General features: G+C 43.5%; 1 protein-coding gene and 1 pseudogene across 2 annotated transcripts; one reads left to right on the forward strand and one right to left on the reverse strand.

Moving 5' to 3' along the window:
• Positions 1-1,932: 1,932 nt before the first annotated feature.
• LOC125514396 (protein NRT1/ PTR FAMILY 7.3) lies at positions 1,933-5,654 on the reverse strand. The gene is made up of 5 exons (XM_048679708.2): positions 5,366-5,654; positions 4,751-4,834; positions 4,342-4,514; positions 4,001-4,218; positions 1,933-3,912 (listed from the first exon to the last, which is right to left on the reverse strand). The coding sequence occupies exons 3-5, from the start codon at positions 4,478-4,480 to the stop codon at positions 2,500-2,502; spliced, it is 1,770 nt and encodes a 589-aa protein (XP_048535665.1). The 5' UTR covers positions 4,481-4,514; positions 4,751-4,834; positions 5,366-5,654; the 3' UTR covers positions 1,933-2,499.
• A 205-nt stretch (positions 5,655-5,859) lies between these two features.
• Positions 5,860-13,682, forward strand: LOC147965871 (uncharacterized; annotated as a pseudogene). Its single transcript, XR_015608606.1, has 2 exons — positions 5,860-9,407; positions 13,417-13,682. The product of XR_015608606.1 is annotated as an uncharacterized LOC147965871 (transcript).
• Positions 13,683-22,609: the final 8,927 nt, after the last annotated feature.

The following is a 22,609-nucleotide window of genomic DNA, read 5'->3' on the forward strand; positions in this document are numbered from 1 at the left end:
CTTGGGGAGGGCAATCTCCATCAACATCTTCAACAGCACCATCTCCTCTCAAACCCTAGTTCATCTCTTGTGTTCAATCTTTATACCGGAACCTTAGATTGGTGCTTGTGGGTGACTAATAGTGTTGATTATATCTTTTAGTTGATTATTATATGGTTTATTTGGTGAAAGATTATATGTTCAGATCCATTATGCTATTTAATACCCCTCTGATCTTGAGCATGATTATCATTTGTGAGTTTTTACTTTTGTTCTTGAGGTCACGGGAGAAATCTTGTTGCGAGTAATCATGTGAATTTGATATGTGTTCGATATTTTGATGGTATGTATGTTGTGATTCTCTTAGTGGTGTCATGTGAGCGTCGACTACATGGCACTTCACCATATTAGGGCTTAAGGGAATGCATTGTGGAGTAGTTATTAGATGATGGGTTGCGAGAGTGACAAAAGCTTAAACCATAGTTTATGCGCTACTTCGTAAGGGACTGATTTGGATCCAAAAGTTTAATGTTATGGTTAGATTTTATCTTAATACTTTTCTCTTAGTTGTGGATGCTTGCGAGGGGGTTAATCATAAGTAGGAGGTTTGTTCAAGTAAGAACAACACCTAAGCACCGCTCCACCCACATATCAAATTATCAAAGTAGCGAATATGAATCAAACCAACATGATGAAAGTGACTAGATAAAATTCCCGTGTATCCTCAAAAACGCTTTGCTTATCATAAGAGACTGTTTTATCCTGTCCTTTGCCACAAAAGGATTGCGCTACCTTGCTGCATATTATTTGTCGTTACCGTTACTTTCTCGTTACAAAATATCTTACTATCAAACTACTCGTTATTTATAATTTCAGTGGTTATAGAGAATACTTTGCTAAAAATCACTTGTCATTTCCTTCTGCTCCTTGTTGGGTTCGACACTCTTACTTATCGAAAGGACTACGATTGTTCCCCTATACTCGTGGGTCATCAATAGCACATAAGGTATTCCTCCGGTATCCGGGAGTTGCATGATCTCATAGTCGAAGGAATACGTATTTGACATTAAGAAAGCAATAGCAATAAACTGAACGATCAAATGCTAAGCTAATGGATGGGTCTTGTCCATCACATCATTCTCCTAATGATGTGATATCCTTATCAAGTGACAACACATGTCCATGGTTAGGAAATCTTAACCATCTTTGATCAACGGGCTAGTCTAGTAGAGGCTTACTAGGGACATGGTATTTTTTATGTATCCGCACATGTATTTAAGTTTCCGATCAATACAATTCCAGCATGAATAATAAACCTTTATATTGAATAAGGAAATATAATAATAACAACTTTATTATTGTCTCTAGGGCATATTTCCATCATATACCCCTTACTTGAACATGGTGCTTTATACTATATATAATTATCCAACGATGTATATCCATCCTATAATGTTTGAGTAGATTCTTGAGAAGACTTTCCTGATTTATCCTTCTCCTTGGTTATCAAGCCTCCAATAGGAGAAGAATCCCAAGGGATTAACCAAGACCTCCATAACCATAGAATTGGGAAAATATCTACCTCTCAAGACCCCTCTTCTCTTAAAGATTAGGGGAAATCTTAACTTGCTTCTTTTCCCTTTGTTGTTTGTGAATCTTGATGTACTCCCTTCGTCCTGAATAACTTGTCATAGAAATAGATAAAAAGAATGTATCTAGAACTAAAATACGTCTAGATACATCCATTTCTGCGACGAGTAATTCCAGACGGAGGGAGTTTCTCTTTACTTTGGATGAATTGAGAGCACATGTTTGATGTGAACCTTGTTCATTAGTGTTACCTGTCTTGTGTTTTGTTTTGTTCTTTGTGATTTCTCCTTTGCCACCTCCAAATTGTGAAGATTGGGACAACCCAATGGCATTGCCTTGCATCATATAGCATGGAGGAAGCACTATAAACAAACACTTGTAGTTCAACACTCTACATCAACCATAATCCTCCCAAAGAACCTCTCGAAGAACTACAATATTGGGTACCAAGCATGGCTGATCGATGCACCACCAAGTTAGCCTCTACTAGGCAATTCTCAAATCTCATCACGAAAAGAACACAATCTTGATGTAATGCAACAGCCTCATCCGGTGACCGGATATTACCTCCGGTTTGCGTAGTGTTGATTGGCATCGGGAAGTTCGAACTGATCACCAGTTGCATCCCAAATTGCTTGCTATCGTCGTCATAGTCTTGGTAAACTTGCTTCCTTTTGATTGACCAAATTCAGAGACTGTGTGTCAGCAAATTTGCATGACATGGACCATGACTCTTGGATACATTTCTTCAAGCATAAGAACTCTTGGTCTTGGAGTTGAAACTAGGACAGAAAGCAACATGGGCCTATGCAGCAAACACAGGATGACATACTTATTATTTTTACTACGGGAAAGCGCATCGGCAGCCCAGTACGTTGGCCGAACCAATAGCAAGCCCACTTATAGATACCTCAAGGGACGAAAAAGGCCCTAAACATGCACAGGCACCTTTCCCTTCTCCTCGTTGCTGTCGAGTTTGATGCCCTTGTACCACATCGCGCAGGCCACGTACACGGCGAGGTCGACGAGCGAGAGCGCCGCGAGGAGGAAGTAGAACCTGTCGAGGTGGCCGGAGTTGAGGTTACCCGGGATCCACCCAGGCCTCCTGTCGCCGGCGGTGAGGCTGGTCACCACGCTGACCAGCATGATGCTCACGTAGTTCCCGAGCGAGATGGACGCCATGCACAGCGAGCTGCCGAAGCTCTTGACGCCGTCGGGCGCCTGCCCGTTGAAGAACTCCAGCTGCCCGACGTACATGAACACCTCCGAAGCCCCGATCAGCGCGTACTGCGGCACCTGCCACAGCACGCTCAGGGAGCTCGGCTGGTCCGGCGCAGCCACCCGCTTCAGCCGCTCCACCTCCACCACGCCCGCCACCACCATCGCCCCCATGCCGATCACGAGCCCGACGCCCATGCGCTGCAGCTCCGTCAGACCCTGCGGGTTCCCGGACAGCCTCGCCATGACCGGCACCAGCACGCGCCGGTAGATGGCGATGAACGCCAGCACGCTGAGGATGTCGAACACCGACATGCTCGCGGCCGGCACGTGGAACGACCCAATGTTGGTGTTCATGGTGGTCCCTTGCTCCACGAACAGCGACGCCATCTGCGTGAACACCACGGAGTAGACGATGGTGCACATCCAGATGGGCAGCATCTTGAGGATGCACTTCACCTCCTCCACCTGCGTCACGGTGCAGAGCCGCCACGGGTCCTTCATCCTCTCCGGCTCGCAGTAGTCCTCCTCGGTGACCGTCGCGGCCTTGTCAAGGTACCTGAGCTGGTCACTGTGCATGATCTTCCGGATGCCGGACTCCTTGTAAGACTCGTGGCCGTCCAGCTCGTGGAGCAGCTCGCCGCGGGTGGGCGCGTGGTCTCGCCACTTGCGGCACGCGGCGACGAGCACCTGCGCGATGCGGGTGAGCGGGTTGCCGGTGGGCTTGAAGTAGCGGTAGTTGGGGGTGCCGAGGAGGAAGAGCACGAGCGCCAGCGCCGCCGCGCCCGCCGAGACCCAGAAGCCCATGACCCACTGCCCGGCGTCCTCGTAGTACACCAGGACCGTGTTGGAGAAGATGGAGCCCACGTTGAGCGCCAGGTAGAAGTAGCTGAAGAAGGCCACCTTGGAGCGCGCCTCGTCGGGGTCCGTCTCGTCGAACTGGTCCGAGCCCAGCGTGGCGATGGACGGCTGGTACCCGCCGTTGCCGAACGCGATCATGTACGTCGACAGGTAGAAGAGCGCGATCCCCGCCGTCGACGGCGGGTCACAGTGCGTCTCCACGTCGCCGCACCCGGTGGGCTTCACCAGCAGGAACCACGACGCCAGTGACAGTATCACAAGTCCCTGGCCATCACAAGTTCAGATCAGAACAACACACGCAACCAATCCAAACAAAAATGATCTTGTGCTACGATCCATCCGAGCTGCATACCGTGACATAGATCATCTGGAAGATGGCGCAGGTGATGTAGCGGCCCCAGTAGGAGTCGCTCATGAAGGCGCCGATGAGGGAGAAGATGTAGACGGTGCCGGTCCATTTGCTGATGCTGTTGGCCGCCTCGGCGTTGTCCTGGTGGAGCACCCGCCGGAGGAACACCACCAGGTTCACCCCGACGCCGAAGAAGGCGCATGTTACAAGCGCATAGTTAACTGCATCACCACCAACAGCACAAGAAATCTCGATCAGAATCCAGATCCAGTTAGCTCATAGACAAAAACAGAGGGTCTGTGGCATATGATCGAAGAACAACATCAAATAAAGCAAGGCTTTACCTAGCAGCAGGATGGAAGATTTCCATTTCCCAGTGTTTGCTTTGACTGCTGGGTTTCCTCGCCTGTCCATCGACCCATCTTCAGTGACGGGCGATATGCTCTTCGGATCGACGGTGCTTGGAGCCATCGCCTCGATCATCCGGTGAATTCTCTGAACCTTCTTCGCCTTCCGGCTGCTCCATCACAAAATTCAGAAAAGTAAATTACAAAGATAATCTTTGAGATTCCTAACCAATACTACTCCAGTATTCTAGTATTTCAGTATTTTACATACGTCTAACTGGTTGGCTGCGGTGTAGATGCAGCCCGCTTATCACTACTTACTTTATACGAAATGTTGGCGTGCATATTGCGACATTTTCAGCGTGCAATCATACTGGAAATATGTTATGCCCCACACGATACGCACCTTGTTTGTTTTGTCCGGTCCTGCAGGAAGTTCCGTCGATACTTCTTTGTGTGAGGCTTGAAAAGGCGGCTGGATTAGTTCAACCTGCGAGTACAGCTCATGTCAGGGATGAAACCATGCGAGCACTGCCAAAGTATACTTCCTTTTCTTCTCTTTTTCTTAAGAAAAAGACACCATTTCGACCAGCATGATCAGTTAGCATATAAACAGATCAGACAAAGTGGAGACGGTGGCGCGCTTATCGCCATGCACTGTCTGATCTCCGCTCAGAAGCGTGTATACTACTGGTACTTTTTTCTCTTTTTTCTGAAGAAGAAACATATATATCCATCCAAGACTACATTTAGGGCATAAACCTGTAGGGTCCCACGTGTGGCACGTGCATAGGATCCCACCTCTCTTGAGAGCGGTGAGTATAGTTCTCCTATATGCTTTTGCACAGCACAGCAGCGCTCGAATCTAGCTAAACCAGTCCATCGGAGAATGGTGAAATGAAGATCCAAGCATGAGCTGATATCGCCGCATGCATGATGGTACACCGTACATGTACTCGCGGTAACGAGGAGACAACAGCGACCATGCACTGCACACATGTATACTAATAGTACCATATACCTTCGTTGATGAAGCCTCCGGTGCAGGAACGCAGCTCCTTCTCCGGCGACGGGGACGACGAGCGCTTCAGAAAGGAAACGGCCACGGCGCCTAAGACGGGGACGAGCGCCACCTCTAGCCCGGACGACACCTCGACGACGGAACCGGGCAGGCCTCCAGACATTTACAGAGCAAAACCGCACCACGTACGGCGAGATCGCCTGCTTGCTCTCACCGGCGGGCGAGCAGACGGAGACGGGGAAGAAGAAGGGAATGGGTGGTGTGCTTGTGAGGTGAGCCGGGGGCGGGGTGGCCGCGTATTTATGGGCGCGCGCGGCGGCAGTGGTGCGGTGCTCACCGATTAGGCGGAGTCGCGGTGTTGGTGACCAGTACGTTTTGGTTTTCTCCTGCGGGGGGAAGGAAAGGAGCCGGCCGACACATGTGGCAGCGTGCATGGCCCGTGACAGCTGGTTTCTCGACTGCTTTTCCCGGAGATCCTGTGATTGTGAGCCAGCTGCGGCTCCATCGGAACGGCCTTAGCCACACGAAAGTTACGGTGCGGCGCACGTAACTTGCTTGTGGCCGTGAGCGCGGGGAGATTTTACCATATTTGGACCATTATTTTCCGCTTGGCTCCCCTCTCGCGACCACGGCGACTCCACGCCTCTCGCCCACCATTGTCGACACCTCCGTAGATCTAGCCACTCAAATCACACGGTATGCCTCCGCGTCGGCGATGTCTGCGAATGGCGACCACGGCCGCACCCCCTCCCCCCTCGCCTGCCCCTCCACATCCTCGAATCCTTCCCGAAGATAGTGAGATTGATCTCACCGGTTCCACAGGGGATACTCATGGCGACCGGGGCCCGGGGGTGGGTGGAGCGGGCAACCAGGATTCGCGACGCCACCGCGGCGTGGATCTGACGCGTGCAGTAGTGGAAGGCGGCAGATCAGGCGGTGACGGCGGCGATAGATCCGAGTGTAAGGTCCGCTGCGATGAGATATGCAGAGAGTTGCCAGAAAAGAGCAGATCTGGAGCAGAGGATTTTGGTGAGGGTGATCTACGACGAGGCCACAACGGAGGAAAGGGCAAGGATGCCCGCCTTCCCGCACTCCCCGTCGGCTGCGTTTGTTCTGTGGGCGAGGGCGGAGACAAAATCAGAGGAATCCCGGAGGGCGCTGCGGTGGGAATGCTTGCTGGGAGTGATGCCGTCGGGTGCACCATTGCAGCTCTCGTTCTCGCCGCCAGAGACCAGTCGTGTTTGAGCCCATCTCCACTGGCGGGGGCTGCCATTTCCTTCCCCGGTGACTTCCCGCCGGTGGCCTTCATTCATTGGCCGAGGGGGTAGTGGCGCTCGAACGACCCGAGAAGGAAGGCGCGTTGGATTTCCATGGTGGGATTGAGCTCAGATTGACCGCCGAAGCCGGAGACAGTGGACCTGTTGTTGTATTTGTCGCCAGAGAGCCGAGTGTATCTGGGATGGGCACAGACAAAGTCTCTGACTATGGAGATCTTCGGATGAACAAGAGAATCATGTTTGATCCTGGGGGTTGCTTATCAAACTCTAAAACTGAAGAGGAGTCTATTTTAAAGGAAACAAAGACGAGGGGAAGATTTTGGGCACTTGAGCAAATTGAGGATGAAGAGGTTAACTCTGCAATTGAAGACACAGAACATCGAAATCCTTACCTAGCCACTCTGGCAAATGCTTTTGCCTGTGCCAAACAAGTGAAGAAGATTGACAAGAGAAAGGGGAAGATACTGAAATGCAATGGACAGACTGATAAAAAATGTTGCAACAGGGACAGAGCGCTTGAAGATAAAAACAGGCAAGTAAACTTCCCTTCGTGTAGTGGGAATAATAGGAGACCATCTGCAAGGTGTGGTTTGATCCAGGATGATCGACGGTATCAAATTTTCAGAGGAAGGAGAGTGGATTTAGGAAATGGAGCTGAACCCAATTGGATGCATTGGAGGTGTGTAGAGAGATTTGGGAATTCATCAGCACACAAACTGATAGATGCCCCTCTCTCAGTATGATCTCCAGCACGTTGTGAGGGTGAAACAGGGGATGATTGCGAATTTTCGGGAGATTGTTTTATCTCAATTCGAACTCTGAAACGGACTGGGCTTAATAAAGAAACGGGCCAAATTAAAGGAGTTTATGGGCTGGAGGGGGGAAAAGTAGGCCAAAAAGTGGGGAAAACTTTAGGCCTGCAGAAAAAGGGGGTTATATACGCCCAACCTAGGTCCTGGGTGTTGAGACGACCCAATTCCTACAGTCTAGGGTTTCCCACTTATGGTGCTCGCTCCCCTCCGCCGCCGCAAATACCAGCTGCCCTCGATTCCCGAAGATGGTTGATTGTTTCGATCCAGGAAGAGGTGGCGGTGGAAGAGGTACTGAGAGAGGAAATAACTGGAGGCTGTGATGAATTATGGAAGGGATGCACAATTTGATAGGCAAGATCAGGGCTACCATGTCCACCCTCGACCCCCCTTCAGAAATTTCCAAGGTGATCAATTTCAGAACCACTTTGGTAGAGAGAACTTTGGCAACTGGAATCGTGAGGGTGGTGGCCGTGACATGCGTCGGTTTTAGTATAAATCAACATCTCGGACCAATGTGCCTCCTACCGCCAGCAGTTACCAGCAGAAGTCTAGCACTGCAACAAAAAGTGGGGGAGGGGTGACAGTGATATTCAGGCATCCAAAGCAATCTCTGTAGGAGGAGTTCTGAATGGTAATCAAGGCGCTGCGGGAGGGGGTGGAAAACAAACAACAGGCAACTGACAAGATCGTCTGTCACAAATGTGGTGAGAAGGGTCATAACTCCAAGGGGTGTGAAGCTAAATTCAAATGTTCCATCTATACTAAAGACACACACATAGCTGAATTCTGTGCATGGTTGCATCAGAAAAAACCAGTGGCATCTTTGATGGGTTTTGGAGGAGAAGGACTAGGCATTTTTGTGGCAGATCATGCAAAAGAGTTACCTGGGAATAATAAAAATAATGCAGTAGATTTGGTCAGGCTCAGAGATGGCTGTGATTTGGAAATTGATTCAGATGATCTTATCAAAAGCTTGGCAAAAACCTTACCTCTGGAGGTGGGATTGGAAAGCAAAGAAAGTGTCTGATGGAGTTTTTCTGGTAAATTTCCCATCTGTTGCAAGGATCAATGAGGCTGCCATTTATGACTGGGTCCCTCTGAAAGGTGGAAACATAATGGTCAAAGTGAAAGTATGGAATGATGATATTATGGCTATTGGTAAACTAGCATTGATATGGGTCAGAGCTAAGGGGGTACCAAAAACAATGAAAAATTATCAGGGGCTTTGTGAGATTGGATCAATGATTGGATATGTACAAATTGTTGACATGGATCTGGTAAACAAAAGTGGTCTTGTCAGGCTGAAGATTGTTGTGGTGGATCACACCAAAATCCCCAGATGGAATAAGCTGACAACTCCAAATCTCATGGTTTACAGAATTTTCTTTGAGGTGGAAGAGGTTTTAGATGAAGGATGGACCAAACTAGAAGATGAACTATCACAAGGATATGAGGAGTGGATGGATTTCCAACATGAGGAGGATGAAAATAAAGAGGCAAAGAAAGCAAAAAAAAAGATGCAAATGTGGCAATCTGTGCAAGTACTAGAACCAGGATGGCACTAGAAGACAGAGAGGCTGCTATTAAAGAGCAAGAGGCTGCTGATAAGCTACTATACAATAGGAATCTGGATATTGAGAAACTCAATAAAACTAATGAAGATATAGGCTCTACATCAGTTAATGAAGAGGGAGAGAAAGGAGGAGGATGAGATGCAAAAGGGTGATTCAGAAGAGAAAGCTAATGAGGAAGAACCTTCTCAGTCTGTGAGTCTTGGCACAAAACTTGGGATTGATGCTGTTGAAGGGGCACAAATGGAAAACATCAAAGGAGGTGAAACCCAAGAGCTTCCAAGATACAGTGGGAGGATTTCCTTGAAGAACAGAGATGACATTCCTATACTAGACAGAGCTATGACTTTGTCCAGAGCCAAAAATCTAGCTCTATCTGAAGGTATGTCTGAAACTGCTATTACTTCTTATCTTGAAAATGTTGAGTTGATTGATGTGGCTAATTTGATAGGAATAGATTTGGGGGTTACTATATATATGGTGGAACATAACCTGAATTTGATACAAAACTTAGAACAGGCCAGGAAAGAAATTTATCTAGCAAGCTCCAGGGAAACTAAAAATGCTCAAGAAGAAGAACATGTGTTGGAACCTGAAGATGTTAATAACATTCTTTTGGACCTGTTGCTTTTAAGTAAAAATGAGAATGAAGAACAGGAAGACATAAGAATGGAAAATATATTGGGAAATGTGAGGGAGGGTCTGAAAGCAAATAGCACTTCTTTTGGGGCTATTGCTGTTAAGACCCCGGTGAAAACTGTGTTGAGGAGGAGGAAAAAAGGAAAAATTAAGTATTTTTTCCTCCATATAAACTTCCTTACCCTCTACCTTTTGACACCAAAAAATGAGAGGCTTGATTTGGAATTGTAGGGGGGTTAGAGATAAGAATAAGAAGGATTTTACTAAAGAGCAAATTACTATGAACAACCTTGATTTCGTGGGTATCCAAGAAACAATGAAAGGTGAATTCACCTCATTGGAGCTGTCGGCGTTGAGTACCCAGGAAGATTTTGGTTGGGATTTCTTACCTTCTAGAGGAAGATCTGGTGGAATTTTAGTAGGTATTAATAAAACTACTTTAGTTAAAAGAGAGGTTGAGTTTGGCGATTATTTTGTTAGAATTAATGTCAGTAATGTTAGTGATGGTTTTACTTGAAACTTGGTAGTAGTTTATGGTGATACACAACCTTCGGGCAAACATAAATTCCTAGTGGAACTGGTGCATATTTTTAAGAAATCCAAAAATCCCTTGCTGGTTGCAGGAGATTTTACCTAACTAGGAAAAGTAGTGACAAAAATAAACCTGGATGTTATAACAAATGGAGTTTACTTTTTAACTCCATCATTACTTTTGGGGAAATGTTGGAGCTACCTTTGGCGGGAAGGAAATATACTTGGTCTAACAATCATGAGGATCCCACTTATGCATTGTTAGATAGAGTGTTGATCTCACCTGCCTGGGAGGAAAAATTTCCCTTAGTACACATTGATACATTAGACAGGGGATTATCAGATCATACACCGTTGATTATTAAAACTGGGGAATTGCAAACGAAACCTCACATTTTCAAATTTGAAAATTGCTGGTTTCAGAGGGCAGACCTAGATAAAATAGTTGAAAAGGTGTGGAATAAGGAATACCCTGGTATCTCTTTCCTTGATAAATTTCACAATAAAATGAAAAAATTGAGGAAACTACTGAAGGGGTGGAACCTCAACTTTGAAGCTAGCATGAGGACACAGAAAAAAGGATTGCTCAAAGAAACTGATAGGCTAGATAAATTAGAAGAAGATGAGGTGTTGAATTGCTATGACAGAGAATATAAGAAAACCTGTCGTGCTGAATTGGAATTTTTTTTTGAAAGAAGATGAAATTAAATGGTTGCAAAGGGCCCATGATACTGAGTTGCTGGAAGGGGATTCAAATACTAGATACTATCACATTAAATCTAATGGCAGATTGAGGAAAAATAGGATTATTAAATTGCAGCAAGATGAAGGGGCAATTGAGGGGCAAGAAAATATGGAAAACTATATTACTAATTTCTATAAGAAACTGTTTTGTGAACCAGAAAATAACGCTCTTAGTATAGACTCTAGTGGGGTGGAAACACTCACTGAGAAGGAGCAAAATTTTCTCACAAAAATTTTTACAATGGAAGAGTTAAAGAAGGTAGTGTTTGGAATGAAAAAAACAAAGCTGCTGGACCGGATGGTTTTAATATTGAATTCTATCAACATTATGGGGAATTGGTGAAAAATGACCTATTCACATTGCTTGAGGAATTTTATTCTCATAATCTAGATCTGGATATACTAAATTATGGGGTTATTTCCCTCATTCCGAAAGGGAGTGATGCTGATAGAATTCAGAAATATAGACCGATTTGCTTGCTGAATGTGGTTTTTAAATTTTTTACAAAAATCTTAGTTAACAGAATTGTGCTTGTTATTTCTGGGGTGATTAGGGCATCTCAAACTGCTTTTATCCAAGGGAGATACATACTAGAAGGTGTGTTGGTTCTACATGAAACTCTGAATTCTATGCATAAAGAAAAGAAATCGGGGGTTCTTTTTAAGATTGATTTTGAAAAAGCCTTTGACAAAGTTAAATGGCCTTTTCTTCTTCATACTCTTGAGATGAAAAAATTTCCAGACAAAATGATTGATTGGGTAATGAAGACAGTTACTGGAGGGAAGGTAGCTATTAAGGTTAATGGAGAAATTGGCTCCTATTTTAAAACTCATCAGGGACTACGGCAAGGAGACTCAATGTCTCCTTTGTTGTTTGATTTAGCAGTAGATATAGCAATTTTATTTGACAAAGCTGTAAGGAAAAAATTGGTTTGTATTCTTGCTAAAAATCACAAAGAAAATGGTGTGTCTATTTTGCAATATGCAGATTACACTATTATTCTTTTTCAAGTTGATTTGGAGAAAGCAAAAAATGTGAAAAGGATTCTGAACCTTTTTGAGATTATGTCTGGTTTGAAAATTAATTTTCATAAGAGTGAAGTGATCTGTGTTGGGGTGGAGGAAGACAGAATCAAACAATTTGAAGAAATCTTGACTTGTAAAAAAGGAAAGCTTCCCTTTAAATATTTGGGGATTCCTTTGGAGGAGAAAAGATTGAAAGGAACTGATTGGAACCCTTCTATTTCCAAATTGGAGAAAAGACTGAGGAGTTGGCTAGGCAGGCTTTTAAATATTGCTGGAAGAACCACTTTAATAAACTCTTCCCTCACTAGTCCAATCCTTTACATGCTCTCCTTTTATGAGGTTCCAAAAGGGGTTAAAAAGAAAATGGATAGACCAAGGGCAAGTTTCTTATGGAGTGGAGAGGAAGATAAACATAAATACCAACTAGTTGCTTGGGAGAGAGTTTGTAGACCCAAAACACTGGGTGGCCTAGGGATTCTGGATCTCGATTATATGAATATTGCCTTACTATCCAAGTAGCTTTGGAAACTTTTCAATGAAAAAGGTTTATGGCAAAACGTCTTATGGGATAAATATATTGGGAAAAACACTTTTGGACAGGTGCAAAAGAAAGCAGGAGACTCACACTTCTGGTAGGGTGTGATGAAATGCAAAAATCTGTTTCTGGCCTGTTGCAAATTTATTATAGGGAATGGTGAGAAAACGAGATTCTGGGAAGATAATTGGACTGGAAGCAAAAGCTTAGCAGTCACTTTCCCTAAACTTTATAATGTTTCTCTAGACCAACATATCACTGTAGCTGACGCTTTGTCTTCTCATCTCACCTCGCTGAAATTTAGGAGGAATTTGGTGGGGGACAAGGCAAGTCAATGGCAAGATTTACTGAAATTGTGTGGAGAAATCGTCCTGAATAAAGAAGATGATAAGCTTTTCTGGATCCCAGAGGGATCGGGAGAATATAGTGTTAGATCTTTTTATTCGGTGTTGCAAGTTGGGGGAAAATGTCCAAATAGATTCTTATGGAAAATTAAAATACCCCCTAGAATTACAACATTCATCTGGCTAGTTACCCAAAAAAGTATCTTAACTAGGGATGTTCTACTTCATAGGGGTGGAAAATGTGAGAAACAATGCCTTTTTTGTGGTAAAAATGAATCTATTAACCATCTTTTTTCCAATGTCCCCATGGCCAGATATATGTGGAGTGTGGTAAGCCACATAACAGGGATCCAATGTGATTTTTACAATATGGAAACATGCTTGAATGTTTGCCTGGGTAATTTTGGAAAAAAGAAAAAGAAAATAATTTTTGTAGGGGTAGCGGCTTTGATTTGGAGCATCTGGAAGACTAGAAATTCAGCTTGTTTTCAACGTATTTGGCATGCTGATCCTAGTGTGGTTATGTATAAGATGGTACATTGGATTGATGATTGGAGTCTTTTGCATGGGAGGGAGGACGCAAAGCTGGAGCTGCAACAGGGCGCAAAGCTGCTGGAGCGAGTCGCCAGTGACATCTTCTAGGCGCGAAGGAGTTGGGCATCCTGAATTCCGAGGATCGAAGATTGATTCAAAATTAATGGACTGTAGAGAGTTTTGATTGCTTAGATGTGGTGTTCATGCTGAGTCTGGTCTAGTTGAGTTCCTGTGGGTGATGCTCACATAGGAACCTTTTTCCTTAAAGCCTTGCCATCCTTGTATACAAGAGAGGGCATGGGGGGGGGGGGGGGGGAGTTCTGGAAACACAAAAACACGTGTGAGGCTGTTGGTCTGCATTTCTGGTTATAATGACAAATATTTGGTTTCGTTAATGAAATCGAGCGGATCCCCCTTTCTTTCAAAAAAATTTCAAATCGAAGTACGGTACCCCTTCTCTTCTGCTTTCCCAAAGGGGCAGAAACTTTGCTTGTCGACCGTCGCAACCAAATCGACCTCCTCCATTTCTCTTTTACTTCATATGTTAGTGTTTCATATCTTAAGGTCGATTTTTTTTAAAATTTTACAAAATAATATAGGCAATTAAAATAATAAAATATATCAATATACACAATACTAAATAAATAAATATGAAAAAAATATTCCATAATGGATCTAATGATATTGGTTGGTATTGTGAATGTTGATATTTTGTTTCTAGAAACTGGTCAAGAAAACCTAAAACGTGAAGTAAAAAAAGGGAGGGAGTACGAAAGAAAGTGCTAGCTTCGGCGGAAGTCCTCTTGTGCTCTGGAGCTCAAATGAGCTCTATCTGAATAGTAAAATCCGAGAAAAGTATAAAACAATTCAAAAATCTGATTTCTTAGTGGCAAACTTTGACAAATACTACGAATGCTTGAAAGCATGATTGTCGGGATCGTGATTCTGAATCGGATCAGAGCTCTGATGATAGGATCGCAAATCGTAGAATCATTACTATCAGAATCGTAAAAACGTAGATTTTATTAACCAAAATCACATAATCAGTGTGGTTAGTTTGGATTGTAAAGTCGTCGAATTGTACAATAGAATCGTGATTCTGAAAATCTTGCTTGAAAGTTTTCGTCATGAAATGATATTCGTGAAAGTCATGGCAAAGAACAAGCTCAATTTTCTTTTAGTTTTTATTTTTTTAAAAATTTTACTGTTCACCAGGGAGCGTTTGAGCTATAGAGTAGAAATCCACGTCATAGCTAAGGTAGCTTCAATGTCTATTGCCTCGTACAAGGAGAAATATTAAGTGGAATTAACAAAGTGTTACTCATTAAAGCTAACGCCATGAACTAAGAATCGTTGTTATCCTATATACCTAAAGGAGTCATCTCTAGTACTCCCTCTGTTTACTTTTGTAAATCGTTTAAGACAGCTGAAATTGAATTGTTTTACGTGTTGTCTTAAATGTTCAAAAGGTCTTACAAAAGCGAATGGAGGGAGTAACTTATTTATATCAATATGCAAACATGCCACTTCATCATACAATTATGAATGAGATAAAGCTCACCTCAACATGCAATCATGCATGGGGAAACCTCCATCACAACATTCAACCATGCATGATTTTTTTTCATTCAATTATTCAACTTATATTTAATAAATATTTTACAACTATATATAATCAAATATAATAAGTCATATATATTTTAAATTTGGTCCTCATTTTATCAACTCAAATTTAACCAACGCATGGGGTATTATCTAGTTTGTGATACAAATCACCTCTTATACGGAATACTTGCATTTTATTTTATCGTATCAATGCAATAAAGGCTTAAAAATGAGTGAACGGATAACTATCAATGCCAGTTTTTGTAAGTAGGAAATATTTATATAATGTATGACTGTGGGGAGTCTCCCCGTACTTTATTTGCTGGATTTTAACATTGGGTGGATTGGTCACGCATACCATGGAACTTTAGGCCAAATCTTACCCTTTAAAACCTTTTTTTACTCACAAGTCAAAGTTTTGTCACTTGACAATACTACACAAGTTGCTTGCGAGCTGATCTTGCTTACCTCAGGGCTGCGGAGTCATGTCATGTGAAGAAAAAAATTAGAAAGCCTAAATTTACGGATGGCCGCTAGCTCGTGAAATTTAGGTGCTATCCTTAATCTTTTTCCGCGGCCGATCGGGACGCACACATGTTCCCGGAGAAACATGTGATCCGACGACACGGAAATAAAGCGCGTCACTGTGGATATGTGACCCAACGACACAGCGGCCTAACCAGCCGTACGGCTGCGCGCGATCGATCGGATGCTTTCCCTGCTTCTGCACGGTGTGTGTGTGTGCCCGTCGTGCCATCCAATCCAAGGCCGTCCTTGTCTAAATTACGGTGCTTGTTGTCGACCAGATCGAGCTCAGCTCAGACCACAAAATATCGTTTCTGGCGAGGATCACACCGCATCGACCTGACAGGTGGCATTGCCGTCAGATAAAAAAACTGACACGCAGCATTCACGCTTGTTATAAACCCACACACAAAGAACACTTGGTTGGTATAACAAATGCACATGCATGTGCATGGCATGGCACTATGCGTGCATGTGCATGGTTCGGCCGTCTCGTCACGGTGCCGCCGATCACAAGTTCACAGCGCAAGTCCTCATCGTCTAAGTAGCAGTACCTACTAGAACCTCAAGCGGAAGCTGCAAAGTGCGCGTGCATGTCCTCTTTTTCGTCTAGAAAACTAGACGCTGCACCTTACACGGTACAGCTGCGTATCACTACAAAGGTCGCCACTCACGCCCATACTATAAAATGCGTCGCTTGCCGATTCACCGCACACGTACCTATCCGTTTGGTGTTCCCAAAGATAGTATATGCACTTACGCACTGATAGAAAAAGGGCCTATAATCCTGATTCATAAGGGTCTTTAGTCCCGGTTACTGAACCAAGATTAAAGTGTCGGTACTAACGCCCGACCTTTTAGTCCCGGTTCAATCCAGAACCGGGACTGATGGGCCTCTACGTGGGCAGTGCGCAGAGTCCAGACAGGAGACCCTTTGGTTCCGGTTGGTGGCATCAACCGGGACCAATAGGCATCCGAGAGATTTAACTTACTTCTTGAGGATTTCAGTTATGTCCGCATACTCCTGGGGATCTTTTCGTTTAGAGTCCAAGACGGTTACTACTCCCTGCTCAAGCCTAATCTCTAGGAGAATATAGTGGAAAATGCACACGCATGCATAACTCATCAATTACATTACTATAACCTGGACTAATATATAAGGGAAACCGAATATGCACAAGACAGTAACACTCACTTGAAGTTGTAAGGAAAGAGTATTATATCTTTGTTTTCATTTTTTGAATGATCATAGCAAGTTGGCCTCGGTATCTCCGGGACGATGTTCAACCTCAGTTGCATCTATGAGATATGTGTTAACGAACCCAATATCACCGATTTGTCTTTTCTTCAATTCAGCGATCTTCATTCTGCATAATATAGTGAGGATAATTATAAATACATGCAATGAAAGAGATGAGCTATATAGAGAGACTTAATGACAGAAGTAGTAGTACTTACAGAAAGTAGCAGGTGATCGTTGTTTTATCGAGGGCCAATTGATTGAAAAACTGATAGAACTCCTCAAATGGAATAGGCAACAGTTCAATTCCAATGAGGTCATGCTCCGGTTTAACTCTCGCATACAAAGTACTCCTCCCCCCAGACTCTCTGCAGATTTTCAAGTACCAATCATGTAATCTTCGCATCATCGTTGTTAAAGATTTTTCATCTTTGACGAGAGGCTTCCCGTACTTGTATCTGTGTATCTGCACCTCCATGGGATCATAATGTACATCGTCGGGCAGGTAATCGTCAACATTGCCATAACACTAGGAAACCTCTCTCGACCCCTCGGCGATCCTCGACACCTCGGCAATCCTCGACCCCTCGAACCCTCAACGACCCTGGAACCCTCGACCCCTAGACGACCCTGGAACCCTCGACCCTCGACCCTATAGAACCCTCGAACCCTCGACCCTGAAACCCTCGACCCTTGACCCCTTAACGACCCTCGACCCTCTACCCTAGTTCCCGACCCTCGACCCCTCGGCGATCCTCGACACCCTCGTTCCCGATAAAAATTAAGAAGAAGAAGAAGAAGAAGAAGAAGAAGAAGAAGAAGAAAGAGGAGAATAAGAAAGGAATAGCTAGAGGAGAAGATCGAAGAAAAAAAGAAGAAAAAAAAGAGGAGAAGAAGAAAGGAATAGTGGAGAAGAAGAGAAAATAGAATATATTCTATTTTCTCTTCTTCTCCACTATTCCTTTCTTCTTATTCTATTTTCTCTTCTTCTCCACTATTCCTTTCTTCTTCTCCTCTTTTTTTTCTTCTTTTTTCTTCTTCTTATTTATTTCTCCTCTTCTTCCTCTCCTCTTCTTCTTCTTATTTAGTTCTCTCGACCCCTCGTCCCTCTCTCATGTTGTCGGGGAGGGGGTATATCGACCTCCGCTCATGTTGAAATTATCGGGGAGGGGGTATATCGACCCCCACCCCCCTCATAATGCATATATAGCTACCACATACATATATACATTGAAAAAAATTACATATATGCAACAAAAACATTAATACACATATGAACAAAAAAAAATACATATATGAACAAAAACATGCTGTGAATAAAAACATTAATGTAATAAATCTAATAAGAAATTAATCTAATAAAAAACATGCTCTGAACTTACATATAGCCACATACATACAAATATACATTATATATATATATATGAACAAAAAATTAATCTAATACAAAATCAAAACAGAGCCGGACCGGCACGGCGGCTCACAGCGGGGGCGTCTGGCGATGGCGACGGCGGGGGACGCAAGGGCGCCGGCGGGCGGGGGCGGGCCGCGGGAAGGGGCTAGGGCGCGGGGCAGGGGCCGGCGCGGCAACGACGTGGTCGGCGGCAGGGGCGGCGCGACGACGGCACCGGAGGCAGGGCGGCGCGGCGACGGCGTCGGAGGTAGGGGCGGCACCGCGATGGCGTCGGGGGCAGGGGCGGCACGGCGACGGCGTCGGAGGCAGGGGCGATGATGGCGACGGCGACGAGGAGCAGCGCTGGGGCGTCGGGCACGAACTGACGGTGAAGTTGTGAAATTTTCACAAGTCCAGCTTATATACCGACAGCATTGGTCCCAGTTCATGGCACAAACCGGGACGAATGCCTCCCTTTAGTCCCAGTTGGTGCCACCAACCGGGACCAAAGGCCTCTTTTTAGCAGCCCAAAGGGCGGGAAGCGGCGGCCTTTGGTCCCGGTTGGTGGCACCAACCGGGACTAAAGGATGGCATTAGTCCCGGGTCGTAGCACCAACCGGGACAAAAGGCCTGTGCTGCCCTGAACCCAAATATTTAGTCCCACCTCGCTAGTTGAGAGGGAGGCGCACCTGTTTATAAGGTGCGGTGCGTCTTCCCTCTCGACTTCTCTCTAAAGCAGGCTTTCGGGCCTAACACTGCAATCTGTGCCTGTGGGCCTACTGGGCCTCCCGCGGGTCTGAATCCTGGCCCATGGTAGAGTTTCTAGTCGTATTCAGGCCGTGGGGCCCAGTTGGTGGCACTTTTTTATTTTTTTTGTTTCTACTTAGAACTAAATACTTATAGTTTTGTAGTGTTTTCTTTTTATTTTAGGTCACAAAAATTATAAATTTTCTGTTAGTGCCATTAGTTTTAAAATATGAATAGTTTAAATTTGATTTTTTTTAAATTTGTGTGAATCACTAGTTTATGAATAACTTTACTATAAAAATTGATTTTTGAGTCAATCTTTTTCCTGCTGTTTAATATTACCGTGTTTTATCATTATACTCAATTTCGTAATTTTAGTTAGTCATAACAAATATTATAGGGGTGAGCCCTATTTTTTCCAGTTTTTTGTTTTGTTTTCTGCATTATTTATTTCCTTTTGTTTTTTGCTTTATTTTTTAATTCTTTTTTGCTTTTAGTTTTAGAAAAATTATAAACTTTCTGTTAGTGCCATTAGTTTTCAAATTTGAAAACACTTTTTTAGTTTTTTTGTTTTCTTTGTTGCTTTATTTATTTTATTTTGTTTCTACTTACAACAAAATACTTATTGTTGCTATTTTTATTTTTTTCCAGTTTTTTTGTTTTGTTTTTTGTATTATTTATTTTCTTTTGTTTTTTGCTTTATTTTTTAATTCTTTTTGCTTTTAGGTCAACAAAATTATAAACTTTTTATTAGTGCTATTAGTTTTAGAAAAATTATAAACTTTCTGTTAGTGCCATTAGTTTTAAAATTTGAATAGTTTAAATTTGATTTTTTTAAAATTTGTGTGAATCACTAGTTTATGAATAACTTTGCTATAAAAATTAATTTTTGAGTCAATCTTTTTCCTGCTATTTAATATTACTGTGTTTTATCATTATACTCAATTTGGTAATTTTAGTTAGTCATAACAAATATTATAGGGGTGAGCCCTATTTTTTTCCAGTTTTTTTGTTTTGTTTTCTGCATTATTTATTTCCTTTTGTTTTTTGCTTTATTTTTTAATTCTTTTTGCTTTTAGTTTTAGAAAAATTATAAACTTTCTGTTAGTGCCATTAGTTTTCAAATTTGAAAACACTTTTTTAGTTTTTTGTTTTCTTTGTTGCTTTATTTATTTTATTTTGTTTCTACTTACAACAAAATACTTATTGTCTCTATTTTTATTTTTATTTTCCAGTTTTTTTGTTTTGATTTCTGTATTATTTATTTTCTTTTGTTTTTTGCTTTATTTTTAATTCTTTTTGCTTTTAGGTCAGCAAAATTATAAACTTTCTGTTAGTGCCATTAGTTTTAGAAAAAATATAAACTTTCTGTTAGTGCCATTAGTTTTCAAATTTGAATAGTTTAAATTTGAACATAGATACACCTATAGAGAAAATTCGACCTAAATTCATAGTTTTCAAATGAACTCTGGAAAAGTTGACATAGCATACTCGTCTGTTACAAATTTGGCATGGTATCATCATAATAGTTGCGGGAGAAAGTCTTCACTTTTTCTTCGCTTGTGTCATTTGCTTATTGCGCCGTAACCATGGATAATCTTCATTGTTTATGAGGATGCTTGGGTCAGCCTTGACATTGAAGGGAGGAATTTCATGAAACTTTTCATAATCTTCAGACATGTCTGTCTTGCCGTCCACTCCCAGGATGTCCCTTTTTCCTGAAAGAACTATGTGGCGCTTTGGCTCATCGTATGATGTATTCGCTTCCTTATCTTTTCTTTTTCTCGGTTTGGTAGACATGTCCTTCGCATAGATAACCTGTGCCACATCATTGGCTAGGACGAACGGTTCGTCAGTGTACCCAAGATTTTTCAGATCCACTGTTGTCATTCCGTACTGTGGGTCTACCTGTACCCCGCCGCCTAACAGATTGACCCATTTGCGCTTAAACAAAGGGACCTTAAAATTAGGTCCGTAGTCAAGTTCTCATGTGTCCACTATGTAACCATAATATGTATCCTTTCCGCTCTCGGTTGCTGCATCAAAGCGGACACCGCTGTTTTGTTTGGTGCTCTTTTGATCTTGGGCGATCGTGTAAAATGTATTCCCATTTATCTCGTATCCTTTATAAGTCAATACAGTCAAAGATGGTCCCCTGAACAACAAGTACAACTCATCACAAACAGTGTTGTCACCTCTGAGACGTGTTTCCAACCAACTGCTGAAAGTCCTGATGTGTTCACATGTAATCCAGTCGTCGCATTGCTCCGGGTGTTTGGAGCGCAGACTGTTCTTGTGTTCATCGACATACGGGGTCACCAAGGTAGAGTTCTGTAGAACTGTGTAGTGTGCTTGAGACCAAGAATATCCGCCCCTGCATATTATTGAGTCTTTTCCAAGAGTGCCTTTTCCAGTCAGTCTCCCCTCATACCGCGATTTAGGGAGACCTATCTTGTTAAGGCCAGGAATGAAGTCAACACAAAACCCGATAACATCCTCTGTTTGATGGCCCATGGAGATGCTTCCTTCTGGCCTAGCGTGATTACGGACATATTTCTTTAGGACTCCCATGAACCTCTCAAAGGGGAACATATTGTGTAGAATTACGGGCCCCAGGATGACAATCTCGTCGACTAGATGAACTAGGACGTGCGTCATGATATTGAAGAAGGATGGTGGGAACACCAGCTCGAAACTGACAAGACATTGCGCCACATCACTCTTTAGCCTTGGTACGATTTCTGGATCGATCACCTTCTTAGAGATTGCATTGAGGAATGCACATAGCTTCATAATGGCTAATCGGATGTTTTCCGGTAGAAGCCCCCTGAATGCAACCGGAAGCAGTTGCGTCATAATCACGTGGCAGTTATGAGACTTTAGGTTCTGAAACTTTTTCTCTGGCATATTTATTATTCCCTTTATATTCGATGAGAAGCCAGTTGTGACCTTCATACTGAGCAGGCATTCAAAGAAGATTTCTTTCTCTTCTTTCATAAGAGCGTAGCTGGCAGGACCTTTATACTGCTTCGGAGGCATGCCATCTTTTTCGTGCAAACATTGCAGGTCCTCCCGTGCCTCAGGTGTATCTTTTGTCTTCCCATACACGCCCAAGAAGCCTAACAAGTTCACGTAAAGGTTCTTCGTCACGTGCATCACGTCGATTGAGGAGCGGACCTCTAGGTCTTTCCAGTAGGGTAGGTCCCAAAATATAGATTTCTTCTTCCATATGGGTGCGTGTCCCTCAGCGTCATTCGGAACAGCTAGTCCACCGGGACCCTTTCCAAAGATTACGTAGTGTAAATCATTAACCATAGCAAGCACGTGATCACCGGTGCGCATGGCGGGCTTCTTCCGGTGATCTGCCTCGCCTTTGAAATGCTTGCCTTTCTTTCGACATTGATGGTTGGTCGGAAGAAATCGACGATGGCCCAGGTACACATTCTTCCTGCATTTGTCCAGGTATATACTTTCAGTGTCATCTAAACAGTGCGTGCATGCGTGGTATCCTTTGTTTGTCTGTCCTGAAAGGTTACTGAGAGCGGGACAATCGTTGATGGTCACGAACAGCAACGCCTTAAGGTTAAATTCCTCCTGTCTGTGCTCATCCCACATACGTACACCGTTTCCATTCCAAAGCTGTAAAATTTCTTCAACTAATGGCCTTAGGTACACATCAATGTCGTTGCCGGGTTGCTTAGGGCCTTGGATGAGAACTGGC

This window comes from Triticum urartu, chromosome 6A, assembly GCF_056163025.1.
Source record: "Triticum urartu cultivar PI428250 chromosome 6A, HENAU_Tu73, whole genome shotgun sequence".
Taxonomy (NCBI): Eukaryota; Viridiplantae; Streptophyta; class Magnoliopsida; order Poales; family Poaceae; genus Triticum; species Triticum urartu.